At 38.6% G+C, this 15,610-nt stretch overlaps 1 protein-coding gene across 4 annotated transcripts in view; it reads left to right on the top strand.

Annotated features, from left to right (window-relative positions):
* The window catches only part of MLLT3 (MLLT3 super elongation complex subunit), a 217,077-nt gene that overhangs the window by 112,294 nt on the left and 89,173 nt on the right, over positions 1–15,610 (top strand). For all 4 annotated transcript variants that reach the window (XM_034774454.1, XM_034774452.1, XM_034774453.1 and 1 more), the window contains exon 3: positions 14,279–14,361. In XM_034774454.1, coding sequence (XP_034630345.1) covers positions 14,279–14,361 — 83 coding nt within the window. The remainder of the gene's footprint in view (positions 1–14,278; positions 14,362–15,610) is intronic.

A 15,610-nucleotide genomic window follows, 5' to 3' on the forward strand; every position in this document is an offset into this window, starting at 1 on the left:
ATTAAAAAATAATGCGTTAATTCAATTTGTGACTGAACTCCTTGGGGGAGAATTCTGTCTCCTGCTCTGTTTTACCCACATTCTGCCATACATTTCACATTATAGCAGTCTCCGGATCATGACCCAGCACATGTTGATCATTTTAAGAACCCTTTCACTGCAGATTTGACAAAACACAAAGAAGGTACCAATGTGAGATTTCTAAAGATGCTACAGTACTCGACCCAAGGTTTAAGAATCTGAAATGCCTTCCAAAATCTGAGAGGGACAGGCTATGGAGCATGCTTTTAGAAATCTTAAAAGAGCAACACTCTGATGCAGAAACTACAGAACCCGAACCACCGAAAAAGAAAATCAACCTTCTGCTGGTGGCATCTGACTCAGATAATGAAGCATGAAGGAACATATGAAGCATGAAGGAGCAGATGAATGTTTAGCATATTTGTTTGTCTGAGCAATTGGCTGAACAAGAAGTAGGACTGAGTGGACTTGTAGGCTCTAAAGTTTTATATTGTTTTATTTTTGAATGTAATTTTTTTGTACATAATTCTACATTTGTAAGTTCAACTTTCATGAGAAAGAGATTGCACTACTGTACTTGTATTAGGTGAATTGAAAAACAGTATTTCTTTTGTTTTTTTACAGTGCAAATACTTGTAATCAAAAATAAATATAAAGCGAGCACTGTACACTTTGTATTCTGTGTTGTAATTGAAATCAATATGTTTTAGGATGTAGAAAATATCCTAAATATTTAAATAAATGGTATTCTATTATTGTTTAACAGTGCGATTAATCATGATTAATTTTTGTAATCGCTTGACAGCCCTACTTACTCTTAATCAAATGAAATTGCCTAAAGAATTAATGGAAGGTGTGATGGATAAATTTGAAACATGGGCACAGAGTCGGAGACTGAAATGTGACACAAGCATTACGTTGCATTGAATACAGGGGTAACTCAAATAGCAAGAAAGACACTTGTTCTTGGTTTAACCTTTTCACAGTATATAATAAAGTCAAAAATAGAGACCAGTGTAATGATATTCATTTGGCACCCTCAGTCCTTCGTACCAAATTTGGAAAGATAAGAAATAACAAATAGTCATGCAATGTTCAGTAACTTATCATGCAGAAAAAAATATGCAGTATAGTTGGTGATTCAGATAAAAATGAAGATTTGTGTAAATCATGAATAATGTAAAACAGAATAGCTAAATAATAATTAAACTTCTAAATAAGAGCACCAAGATCTGGCTTTGTTGGGTTGGCCCTCTTTGATGTAAATGGAATACATATATTTTTTAAATGTTTGATTTTTACTTCAGGAACAGAATTTATAATAAAATAATAATGAACATGAAAACCTCAATTAAAAACAAAATGCAGAGGGGAAAATACCTAACTACTATGTAGCAACACCAGACATGACATATCTTCATGGTTACTCTGCCAGCTCTGAGTAAGTGTGAAGATGTGCTGATACCCAGAAATTAAGTATGTTTGTTCCTTTTCCCATGTTAATGGTTCCTATAACACAAGCTGAAGTTCATAAACACAATACCGTAGTTTTAGGAAAGCTCAGAATAAAAAAATTGCCAGCCAACTAACTGGTTTATTATACAATCTGTGGGCTTCCAAACTACTTGTGATACAGCTATTACCTTTTCGGGTGAGAGCTTTCCATTCTTTTCATATGGCATGTTTTCTGCATGTGAAGTTTCCAAATGCTGTGATCCTTACAGGATTCCAAACCTTGTTTCCATGGGGATCTATCAGTATTGTGCCAAAAACACTTGGTCTTTGGAAATTGGAGAGGGAAGATATCGTCAATTAAGGCAGGGAGAGGACCAAAAACACACTTGGGGCTTTATGTTCACTGACACAAAGGTGTGTTTTACCAGTGAGATAACTAAAAACATGATAGTTATTTCCCTGTAATATCTTAAGTGGAGTCAAGACACTTGTAGTTTTTACTGTGAAGTAGCTAGGTGGGGTCCGTACAATAAATGGCCACCTGTGGTCAGCCTTGCATAGTTTACCTCGTGGTTGAAAACTACAATGCCTTTTCTCCACTATATTTTTACAGCAGGATAGCTAACATACGAGAACTATTCTTTAGTAGAGGTATAGCCTAACTAGGATTGCAGGGTTTAAGTTCTGGAAGGAGGGAAATGCCAGAGTTAAGGTTGTCCTTGCAATTTTAACTTTTCCCCTTTATACATATGCATTAAAATACATACAATATTACACAATTTCCCTACAACCTTTAGATACCCATCTTGTAGTACTGAGTAATTATTTGGGCATGCCAGAAAGTCTGTGGAAGTACATTGAAAATACGCAGTAAACTGTACTTACAAACATAGATATTGGTGTGTATGACATGTAGAGCAATTCTGAAAATTAGCTCTATTAAAATTGGTGTTTATAGGCCATCTGAGTTCACAGCTATGTTTACTTTGTGGTTTCCCTCCTTATCTTCTGAATTGTCTGTAACAGAAGCTGTATTGCTTATTTAAAAGAAAATGTATAACACATGGGTGCTGACAATCATTAAAACCCATAACTAGCTTACAGAAAATTTGCTATATAAAATGTCCAAATCAATAAAGATATATTGAACATTTGTTTATGTATAAAACAATGACAATGTTACAAGTTACTAGATGTGATACTAAGGATGTAGGAAAATTGCCATTGTAGATGAGAAAATAGGTATGATTGCCTAATTCAAGATTGATTGCAATCTGTATACACAAGAAAACAGAACTAAGCTTTAAAAATGTATGAGTTTTAAATTGGCATTTCCTGACTCCTGTATGCTGAACTGTGCAAAATCATTAACACCATTTTTCGTTTGAAATTATAAGTTTGGTTTTAAATGTAGTGAGTAATTGTTTATTGCTTCCTCTGTGGGTCTTGTAACAACATTTAACTAATAAACACTCTAACCAGAGCTGTGATGATATTGTCATAGTATTTTTGTATGAAAGAATGCTTTGGCATGAGTGAATTCTCTTTGGGTTGTTTAAAAGCACCATGTAAATAAATTTCCATTTGAGGAAGCATAGTACCTATGGGGAAAGGGTTGGTAGAGCATGGGGAATTTATAAAGTTTTCTTCAATGGCAGAAGGTACACCTGGGTCAGAATATAGCAATACAAGCTGTAGAAAATATCTACTTCACCAAGGGGCCCAAAGCCAAAGTAGCAGGGTCGGCTACAGAGTAGCATGGCCAAGGAGCTGCAATGGAGCACCATTTGAAGCTCAGAGCTGGGTTCTCATGGCAAAGGGGTGGGATGGGACACCTTTATACTGCTAACCTTCCCTTGGGAGTGAATCCCAGTTCTTGCTGGTGGAGTTTCCTTTAATGCAGATAGCGAATGGAGAAGGGTTAATCAGTAACCAAAGCACCTTGATTACATGAAGTGCTAGGAAGATCTGTGTCCGTATAAGAAGTGTTTGGCTAAAACAATTCTAAAACCTTTTTTTTTTCTTCAGAATATGTAGGAGTCATCAAATACATGATGGCATGGCTTATCCAGGTTTTGTTAGCATTTTTCTGGGATGACTTCCGTAACTCACAAGACTTCACCATTTGTGAGTGATGCACCCCTCCCAAGCTCACATCCATGAAGCTTGTAAAGTATACTGAGCCATCATGAGGGAGAGTGAGTGCGTGTTGTGTGCATTCCTAGAATTAGCCATTTTTTTACCACCTTTTCCAAGAGAACCACTGCCTTTCTTTTCAGCATCGTCTATTGCAGTTATTATTATTTTTCTCAAATCAGTTGTGTTCATGTAGCTGTAAAATACTCTTCTTTGGTGTTTTTTTTAAATGTTCTCTCCTAACTTGAAATTTTCCTGTGTAATATGAGTCTTGTTACCCTAGTGAAGACCAAGCTACTCAAGACTTTGCTATGAAATTTAAAATGATAAGGGGAGTAAGGAAAACAATACTGTTCACAAGTGGAATGTTGTTGGACACCAGTGAGGAAAGAAACTTTTTGATTAGCTCTTTGACTCTCCAAGAGTATAAACTGGAGTCTCTCGTTACACAGATCTTTTGAGATACTTGTTGAGGACATGTGTATCTCTTAATGGGTGTTGGGCTGCTTCTGTGAACTCTCAGGACAATAGGGCACTACAGTCCTGAAACAATTCTGTCTATGTCTGCAGTGGAGTAAAGTCAACAGTAATAGACACTATGCTTGATACTAAACACATTCAACATTATTTTGGAGCACTAATTATTATTAATACTTACTCTGAAACTTATTTTGTATCTTTCGTGTATTCATAATAGAGGGATGTTTATTCATAAGAACACTGGTGCTTTTTTTAGCCCTGGTTCAACGGTACATTTTCTAGTATTCAGAATGTACATAGTGTGTGTATATCAGAAGTGTGAAATGACTGAAGTAAAATTAATCTCATGTTAGAATAGAAAATTAATGGTTATAAGTGGTAGCTACATGCTGTGCTAACTCAAAACTGCTTTATTTTTATTTCATTTATCTCTGTCTCCAAAGGCTCCATTATCAGTCTTTATACTTCATGACTTTTTAACAGTCACTGCTAACAGACTACATTAAGCTATAGGTTCTTAGTTGATTCCAGTCAATTTCTCAGGTTTAGGTTAATGTCCTATGCAGTGTATAAGAATGTGAATAAACACAAGTAGAAGTCCAGCAGCTTTCAGGTTTTGGAGGAAAGAAGGAGAAAAATCCAAGAAGTAAAACCTAACACATTTATATAAGCAATAGGAGGCCCATTGGTCCTGAGGATCAGGACCCAGTGGTAGAGGGCCAGAACCCATTTTTTTAGGGCTTGCAATCCTGGCTTGCTGTGTGATCTTGGGAAAGTCATTTATATTGGTTTTCAAAGGCACTTAAGGGACTTAGGCACTCAAGTCCTATTGAAAATGGGCTTCAAAATCCCATTCTAAGCCTCTTTGTTCCTCAGCTTCCTCATCTATAAAATGAGTATTATGACACTTACTTTTGTTAAAGTTCTTAGATTTCTACAAATGGAAAGTGCTGTAGAAGTGCCAGCTGGTGTTTGTTCATTTACAAGTTGACTATAATTTTCTTACTGCAATTTACTGGAAAAATGTGGCATTCATTGGCAGGAGCTATATTTTCTTTCACTTTGAAGAGCATTACAAGAACATTTACTAATAGTAAACTATGGTGCTGATAGGTGCAGATAGAGAAGCTGTTCAGGACCAGCTTCTCCAGCAGAGTCAACACAAAAATTCTGATTTTTTTTTTAAACTCTTCCAAAATTCACTGGAGTTATCATGCTTTGAGTTGTGCTTTCATATAATAAGACAGTCACAATTTAAAAAAATCAATGTTAACTCACATTTGCAATATCGTAGTAACTGAGATACTGGAGTGATTTCCTATGGTAAGTATAGAGAAGAATGAAATATTTCAGATATCACTCTTAGGGTGGATGTTGACTTTTTAATGGTGATCACTGTATTTTGCATAATTAATTACACCACAGTAAAGAATTCCTCTTTGGGGCTGAAATTCTATGCCTGTTACGTGCTCATAGGTGAACTTGTGTGCATTAAATTTGAGGAAAAGCCCTTAATTCCTTTTCTGGTTTATGGATAAATTGTACAAGTTGTTTTCTTCTTATATTCTAAATGAGATTGTAGGCACTTGTTATTCGGATTGGGTTACAACAAGAACATGTAAATAGTCCTCAACTAGGAGTGTGTGCTTTATGCTTGAAAAACTTTGCATTTGATTGCACTTGATTGAATAAAGCTCAGGGTGATTTTTGAATATTTCATATTGAATATATGTAATGGAAAATTTTAAGTTATAAACTATTTAATTCAGTATAGAGGCACTGCATATGTGTCCAGATGCACACTTCTCAAAACAGGATAAGGTGGTAATCTGATTTCTTCTAACTGCTGCCTTTCCACCGGGATCTTCTATCTAGCACTCCAGCCTCTCTTCTTTCCTCCTTACTTTTCCCCCTTGGTGTTTTTTTTTTTTTTTTTTTTTTTTTTTAAATGTATAATCCTTAGATCAAGTTTCCCAAACTTCTCAAATCTAGATTATAAATTCTTTAGTTTTATGGACTCCCACTAGTTCTTTGTACAGCCCATAGCACAACAGGGTCCTATTTTGATTGGGCCTACTTCATATATTGCACATGCAAAGTTTTCCTTGTTTTTTTGTTAACTGGATAGCTTATAATATACCTGGATATGTTAATCTCTGTTCTTTAAATATATGTCTGAAAATAAATGAGATGATGTGCTGTTTAGCAGTGTTAATTTGGTCATAGAAACTCTTTCCTGATTTTTTTTTAAATAACTGCACTGTTCTAATACCCTGCAGAAATTGTGTGTGGGTTTTTTTTTAAATTTAATTATGCCACAATACAGTAGTTTTCCCCCTGTCCCATTTCCACTCATGCCAGACCTCCACAAACTTCCCACTGTGTTTGCTATTTTGGGCTATATTTGCTAACTGTTCTTGCCTATCATATTATGTCTATTTGTTTTCCTTTGGAGCTTTTCTTTCCTTTTTTTTCTTTTTTTGGTCATTCTTGTTTTTTGTGGCTTTCCAAGTTCCTGCCATTCCCTGATAATTCCACATTCCCATTCTCCCACTCTCCAGAATGTTCTAGGTAAGGTTTGCGCATTGATCAGGCTAAACTGCATGTGCACTTGCAGCAGAACTGAGTACTGTGGGAACCTCTGAAAAACGAAATGAGAAGCTTGTGCCTGCAGACTGCTGCCTGAGCCTGAAACACAGGAGCTGCTCCTGCCAGCAGCTATATTAATGGCTTCCACAAGAGCAGGGAGGGAAATAGGGTGGCTTTCTAGGAGCTCGCTAGCAATGCTACAGTCCCTGTACGTGTAGAGTCATGCAACTTTTCTTGCTCTGTTCCTTTGTTCCACAGCTCGCACTCTCTCCAGCCCTCTCCCCCCCCCAGTATAATTCTGCTTGACTTTAAGGTCAATCTTCCAGGTTGGAGAAAGACAGAAATAGCATCCTATGATGGAATGTGTGTTTGTAAACCCATCACCCTAAGTTTCAGTGAAACCTGTAAGTGTAGCAGATTTTGTTTTCAGAGCTGTAACATGAAACGTTGACAAGTTACTATTCTTCAAGCACTGGCCCCTCTGTGTATTCTATTATAGGGATGCATGCAATCCATGTGCCTGATCCTGGAGAACTCTTGAAAACAGTGTCTGTTGATCTGCTCCTGTGAGCCTGTTCTCCTCATGCTCCGCACCAAACATGTAAAAGGGGTGGGCTGGCCAACCCCCTCTTCAGTTCCTGTTTATCACTGCATGGCCTGAGTTAGACCCTCCAGGGTCTGGAGATTCTCCTTTCTCTTCAGCCTTCTCATCTTCAAACCTGTAAATATTTCACAATTTGTTAGTTTTATCTAAATTATTTAAAATTCCTAGATTTTTAAGGATAAATTACCTCAGCAGGACAGGGCTTAATTTCAGGCTCTTATTGATGAAGGCAAGCTGGTGGCCAGAACTTCACTGCAATCTGAGGTCATTGCACACTACCTTCAGCTCAGTGGCCATTGTCATGCATTGGGAATCATGGGCACATTCTTTAGGAGTTTCCCAGGGAGGTCCAGAACACTGTGGAGGGACTTGCTCTTTGACAAGACCAACCTTTTCAATGAAAACACTGAATCTTTGCTCTCACTAAAAGACTCTGCTCTCTGATGACATATACACCAGGAGCCCCTAAGAGGAAATACCACAAACATGCCTACAAACCAAGGCCTATGCATCAACCATTTTATCAGCAGCAATCCTGTGATCCGCTTCACAAAAGACAGAGGGTGCAAAAGTCAAGATACCCTAAATCTTCCACGTCAACCCAATCTCGTCCTCTGGGAAAGAAGCACTTTGGACGGGATACTTGGGAGTTGCAAAATACTGTTGATGCTATTTACACCCCAGCCTCTATCCTTTGGTGGCCATCTAGCAATCTTTTTCCACAACTGAAGAGAAATAACAGACAAGTGCATGCTGGATATCATCCATTCTGGCTATACCATTGAGTTTCTCTCCCTATGTCCTCCAAAAACCTCTTCCCAGTTACCATTCAGGGGCCATTCTCACAAGGAGATTCTCCTCCAGGTAGAATCTCCTCCAGGTAGAATCTCTCCTCCACTGGGAAGTGATAGAGTGGCTGCCTATTCAGCATCAAGGGAAAAGGGTTCTATTTGAAATATTTCCTAGTTCCCCAAAAGAAGGAAGGGTGGAGACCCATTTTTGGCCTGTGATGACTTGTTTTTATTCACAAATTAAAATACCATATTGTTACACTGGCATTTAATACTATCCCCGGAAAAGAAAGTTCACAGCTCTCGATATGAAAGATGTGTATTTTCACATGGACATTCGCCCTGCCCATTGAAAATTCCTCAGGTTTATGGTGGTCCGTGGCTACTATCAATACAGGGTGCTTCCATTTGGTCTAGTAATTGTACTCTGGTCTTCACCAAAGAGTTTCTAGTAGCAGCAGGAAATTTCACACGGAGCAACTCCACTTTCTTCACATATTTAGGCAATCAGCTTCTCGTTGGCAGGCCACGCTTAGAAGCCCTTGCATTAACCATATCCCTGCTTCATCTTTTATCATCCCTAGAAGTCTGTGTGAACATGAAAAAGTCTATTGAAATTATAGGAGCTACTCTAGACTCAGTCAGGGTGAGGGCTTATCACCTAATCGACAGATTTCATGCCATAAGCAACTTGATACACTAACTCATATGTACCAAGTGAGCACAGCATGAACACTGTTGCCAACTTTCACACGGTAAATAAGCACCCCAACTTTCACAATAAGTCAAAAATCAAGCTAATTCCATTTCAAAACAAGCCAATCCCTCAGAACCCCAACGCTCTGTGACTAGATCCCCCAGGCGTGCAATCTGGGACTTTGGTGAACCCGCTGTGCACTCCTTACTCTCTCCCTCTCCTTGTCCCCCTTTGCCCCTGCTTGCCAGGAGCTGATAAAAAAATAAAGAAGTAACAAATTGCAGCAAGCTACTAGCCAACAAGCAACTCACAAGCCAATTAAGCCAAAAACAAGCATTTGTTTTTTCATGGGTTTGGCATGTCTGAGCATGAACAGTGACAGTTCCCACCGGAATGGGGGCCTCACTAATTTGGTGGAAAGATCTTGGATTAGTCTATGTGGCTGTTCCACCTCCCACGCTCGACAAGGCAGTAATTATGGATGCCTCCCTGCTAGTCTGGGGAGCCCACATAGACGATCACTTGGTGCAGGGCCCTTCAATATTCCAAGAGACTAGAATGCATGTAAATCTTCTGGAACTCTCTCCTGTCATTGAACATTGCCTTCCTCATTGCCATCACTTCAGCCAGAACTTGGGGCCCTAATGGCTGATCTACCATACGCAATATTTCATAAGGACAAAGTGTCTCTACAACTACACCCAAAATTCATTCCTAAAATAGCTGTGGAATTTCACATAAACCAGTCCGTTCACTTACCTGTATTTTTTTTTCCCCAAAGCCCCATGACTCTAGTGAGGAGATGAGATTTCATTCCTTCAATGTGCGATGAGCATTGGCATTTTACCTATAAAGAACAAAACTGATCAGACAGTCATCTAGATTGTTTGTTGCCATAGTAGAATGAGTCTGAAGTCAAGCTGCCCATCTCAGAGTGTCTCTCAGTGGATATCTGGCTGTATCTTACTCTATCAATTTACACAGCTTCCTTCCTCATATGGGATAAGGACACAAATGGCCTCACTGGCATTAGGTATCCTTTCTTGACAGTTGCAGAGCAGCTACATGCAATTCCATCCACACATTTTCGAGACAATAGCCTTGGTCCAGGACTCCTCCACTGACGCATCCTTTGGGGCAGTAGTTCAACAAATAGCTATGCCATCTGCACCCTTGCAACACCCTCCCCTCTGAGTGCTGCTTGTCAGTGGAATAGGGACAGGGGTGCTGGAACAATTTTTATAGTGGGGGTGCTGAGAGCCATTGAACCAAACTGTAAACACTACATATGATGGAAACCACTTCAAGCCAGGGGTGTGGCAGCACCCTTATTTCCAGAACCTATGCATAGGGACCAGCAATCGAAAAAGAATGGGAAGTTACTTAGCTTATTGTAACTGGAGTTTGTTGAGATGTGTGGTCCCTATCTATATTCCACTACCTGCTGTCCTTCTCCCTTGCTTCATATCTTGGCTAGATTTGCAGTAGAGGGGGAACCAAAGAGCTGATTGGTCTGTTCCTCCTTTATATCCTTGGCTCAAAGCTCGAGGAGAGCAGGGATGCAGGCATGGACCAATGGACACAGCTTGCAAGATTATTCCAGTCTCAGGTGTGTGGAGCACATGCACACCCACATTGGAATACAGATAGGGACAAAACATCTTGAAGACCTCCAGTTACAGTAAAGTAAGTATCTTCCCTTTCAGCACTGCTAATTGCTTTGTAAATCTAAGAAAATAAATATCTCGGGGGAAGAAAAAGGAAAATATTTATACTGAAGGTGTTTTCTGGACCACTTAGATGCACAACAAGGAGCTGACATGGCATATATGAGAAATGAAACCTCAGTGCATTTCACTTAATGGGAGCCTGAGACTTCAGTACCAGCCAATCTATTCTTCTCATACATGAAATGTTTCTATATTGCATAATTTCTGTTTGGGTAAATCTTACTGCTTAACCTCTCTCTCTTTTTGTAAATGGCTTTGTCTCCTGTTTCCACCACTGCATGGTCAAAGCTCATTAGAGTACTCAAGTAAAACCCAGTGGCGCTGGAACATATTTAATAGTGGGGGTGCTGAAAGCCAGCCCCCTGATTTCCCTCCCCCCACAGCTGAGGCTTTCAGCACCCCCACTACTAAAAATGTTCCAGTGCCACTGGGTTTTACTTGTAGTACTCTAGTAGCCAGCAGCTGGGACCATGGGTGCACGGGGCTGGCAACCTGGAGTCTGGGGGTGCTGCAGCATCCCCCACTCCCCTAGTTTCCGTGCCTATGGTAAAACCTGTCTCCTAGCCTGACTTTCCAGGGTCAGGGAGGAGGAGTAGAGCTCATGTAACCTGCATTCAGGAGGTGTCAGTATGTTTTATTTTAACAAGTGAATGCCCTTAATTTAAACATAATAGTCTTAGTTTTCAAAAGCTTCTTCAGCGTGTAAAAGTTCTTGGCTTTAAAAGAGAACACTTGTATGCTGTTAATACTATGTGAAATCTGGAATACTGGCGTTGGCTGTTTTTCAGATAAATGGCTGAGTTTAAAGCTTAAAAAGATCCCTATGTCTGAAACTCCCCTCTTTGTTTTGCTCTATCTTACTTAGCCCTCTCCTTCAAACCCCTTCTTAAAATCCACTTCTTTCAAGAGACTTTAATGAACTGTAATTCCTCCTCTTTCCTGCCAAGAAAATTTGAAAGACATTTTAAATAATGATTGGATTGGGGGGGGGGAAGCGTGTAATGAACATAGCATATACGAAACATTAGGGTGTGTTCATGCTGCTTTTCCTGCCTCCCTTTCCTGCATCCTTGGTTTATGAGATGTAAACTACATGGTGACAGGCTGCTGCACTGGTATGCAGGGAAGTGGTCGTGTATGGAATCTTTCTCGCTTCTGCACCGAGTCTGGTCCAAGGGCTGCACAGGACTAACAGCGCTATAGCCATCCCAAAGGGGAGGGCCAGAAGGAGGAGCTATGGCCCTACCCCCCTCGGTACTCTGCAGTGAGCAGCAGAGCTTGCCTGGCCACAGCGGGGGAACACACAGACTATACTCACTTTAGTGTGTAGTAGCAGCCACACTCACTGTGGAAGCTGGAGAGTTGTGGTAGGTTCTGTAGCACCTGAATACTTGCCTGCACCTTAAATATATGGTTTTACCTTGTCTCTATAGATTGTAATTAATTTGGGACAGGCAACTTGTTTCTCTGATCTGTCTGTAAAGTGCACTGTGCGCTGTTGTTGGGTTTTTATTAGTAGTACGTACAGCATCTGTGGTAACAATGTTTCCGTTTAATGTATATAACAGGGATGGCCAAACAGTGGCTCACGAGCCCACGTGTGGCTCTTTGACCATTAAAGTATGGCTTGCAGAAGAGCCCCTCCCCCTCATTTTCCACCTACCAGACTGGATGGGAGGAGCTCGGCACCTCTGCCTTGTAGTGGAGTAGGGGCTTATGCACAGCCAGGAGGAGGTTCTCAGGGCTTTTGCCCTGTGGCTGAAGCTGAAGCCCCGAGCCCTGGCAGGAATGCTCTGGCTCTCAAACTTCTGAAGATTGTCATATAAGGCTTGGAGGGTCAGTAAGTTTGGCCACCCTGGTATATAAGGTCACTCACTTCATATAACATACATTTTACAATGCAACCTCCTAGCAATACCAAATGAGCTCTTATAGTGCAGCAGATACTAATTTATCTGGGGAATTACTATACACAGGTTCAATCTGTCAGCTAACACTGATATAACAAGACCAGATGGTCCAGAGAAGTATGTGTTCACATCAGTTCCACCAGTCATCCGCAGAGGATCTGGCAATCTCCTATCGTGTCACTGAGATGATAGCACACAGGAAATTAGCTTGTACAAACACTGATATAATATTAAGGAACTGGCTTAACACCTCTCAAGAGTTAAGGTTTCCCTAGCGCTCTCAGCTTAGTGTGATCTTGTATCATGTCATTTACTCTGCAATGCTTTAGCATAGCTAAACTGGAGGAAGAAGAGGCCTGGGTTCTGAATCTCCTGAACTTTTTGAAAAGGTCAGGGCTAGAGTTTTGGCTTGAGTTAAGAGTTTTAGTCCCAAGGCTCATGTTTAAAGTTGCTGGAGTTACACACAACTAAAAGTGCATGTACTACATCGACAATATAGGGGAAAATGTTATCTAGGTATATTGATATTGTAAATCTTATCCTATTATAGAAGTCCACATCCTAAGGTGTACCATTTGTATGTACTGCTCTAATACCGTAACATAATTCCCCATTCTTGAGACTACCAAAGCCTACTATATGCCAGAATATCGTGGCTTTTCAGCATGTGGCAGATTTTGGTTTAATTGGGATACAGTAATACACAAATTACAGAGTTGCTTTACTGTCTTTGAAAGGATGTTTCACAAACTCCACCATGGTGGATTGATTTAAATCAAGGCAATTTAATTAATGGTTTAAATAAACTGTTTTAATCAGTTTTCCATTTGTACTTCAGCTATTTTTTAAAGAAAGGTGCATTCTCATTCATCGATATACCATAGCTATTTTAAAGCAATTATAGAGCTCAATATATTTAGATATTTATTAACTGTACATCTAAATGTTTTAGAAAATGGTGAATGATATACTGCTTATGTACTAGAGAATTAATATTTTGCTCATGATTTGTGTCAAACTGTATTAGGATGGTAACTGGAATTTAATTAAACATAAACAGTATCTAACATATATTTTTATTAAACAAAACAATCTTAAATGAATTACATACACTTGGATACATAAACTTCAATGTTTTTCCATGAGCTGGAGAATAATTTTTCATGGTGGGTGGAGTCATATTCATAATTTGAGAACTGAGACAATCAGAGCTCATGTAGGGAAAAGCTATAAAATAGGAGTCTGAGACCACCCAGATGGGCTCAGTGGATGATCCTGGTCAGATGCATGATGGTGTCTCCTGAAATCTGAGGCTGGATCCCGATGCCTTTGATTACTTTGCCAGTCTCTTACACCCAGAAGTACAGCCTTTGGGTCCTCCATTGGATCAAGCACTTAACACAGTACCTGGCCTATTGTGCCATATTTATTAAATTTGATCTCAAAACTTTGTTGTTTTTTTCCTAACTCTTTCTTTATATAGAAAAGCAGACTTTAACTCAAAGTTTTTGATAAGAGGCTCATGGATTCAACATATTTATTTTTAGTTACTGGTAAATGTTTTAAGAGGTGACATGTTTAGGCCTTAACATATTTTATATTGAATTCAGTTTTAATATTAAATAGGTTATTTTTAAAAAGAAAAATGATTTATAATTTACATTACAAAATAAAAAAATCTGGTTTAAATACAAAAAATCAATAAATTCGCATGCACCCTGAACTCAGCAGAGGGAAGTAAAAGACAAAACTGTGACCAACTCTGTACCTACATGTCTAATGAAATGCTCATTCTAATCTTGCCATCTTCTTTAAACTACTAATGACCCTTGTTATTTAACAGATCTTCTTTTTTATTGTTTCAGTGTGTAAAGATCCACCTTACAAAGTTGAAGAATCTGGGTATGCTGGTTTCATTTTGCCAATTGAGGTTTACTTCAAAAACAAGGTATGCAGTCTGAAACTATTTAACTTCCTGCAAAAAAATTAATATGCAAGTTATTTGATAGAGTTTGCATTTTAATTCACAAATCACAAAAAACTTGTTAAATGCCATCATAAAAAATTACTACAAACTCTAAAAATTATGGCTAGTTTGAATGACAGAATTGGTTTGCACAGTGATTTGTGCAGATTGTTCTATGAAATTAGGATTACCTGAGAAAAACTGAGAAGGATTACTAGACTTTGTCAGAAATTGACTGGGATTTTAGGAAGTTTTTAAAATGGTACTTGAGTTTAAAAAAAGAAGCTGATTTTGATGCTGTTTTTACATAGGTCCCATTATTCTAATTAATATTGCCAATTTGTGTCATTAGTTTACTTTTTGATCTTTCAAAGGAAATCTTTTTATACCGTATCCTCTCTGGGGAAAAAAAATTAGTGTAATGTGAGTAATGATACTTTTGAATTCAACATTACCAGGGGGCACAGTTAAAAATAGAGTTTTTGCCATTCCACAAAGATTTCAGTATTGTGGCTTAGTATTCAGTATAATTTCCGATAGATACTTTGTTTTCTGCAGGTACTTAAGGTAGTTAACATTGAGATTTTAATTAAATACATGAAAGGGACTCTATAGCTAATAACTTTTCAGATAAAAAAGAATTGGATTTGGGGGGGCGGAGATGGAGGGGAATAATCAAAGTTCCATAGCTTCTTGAATTTAGTATAAAGTACTTTAGTGTAAAGTATCACAGTATTTCAAGTTGCATACATATGACCGTTCAATGTGGTTTGGTGGAGCTGCTGTTGTAAATGAAACACACAAACAGTATTAGCAACTTATCTTATAATACTGAATTCACCAAAATGTAGTTTGACATACTGGCTTGAAATAGAAACACGCATTTATATATTTTGGTTACATCTCTGTTTTTAGAATTTTAAATAAGACTAGTGCACTAAAAAAATCCTTGCGTAGCCAAAGTATTCATTGAAATCCGCTCACTTAAAAGGTGGTTTAGATAAGTGCACAAGTTTCAAAATGCTTTTAAGTAGGCACTACAATGTTCCATTCTTTTCTATGGAAAGTTCTGCCAAGATACAGTACATGATTTTTTTCTGCTCATCCTATTTTAGGATTTGCTCAGGTACCTTTTAGGTTGTTTGTTTTGAATCGTAGATGTTGAATGATAAGATTTGCAATGTTCCCTGTATCAATCTGTGGAGTGTTTTACTCTGCCTCACCTGATAGT

Source organism: Trachemys scripta, chromosome 6 (genome assembly GCF_013100865.1).
Source record: "Trachemys scripta elegans isolate TJP31775 chromosome 6, CAS_Tse_1.0, whole genome shotgun sequence".
NCBI classification, from domain to species: domain Eukaryota; kingdom Metazoa; phylum Chordata; order Testudines; family Emydidae; genus Trachemys; species Trachemys scripta.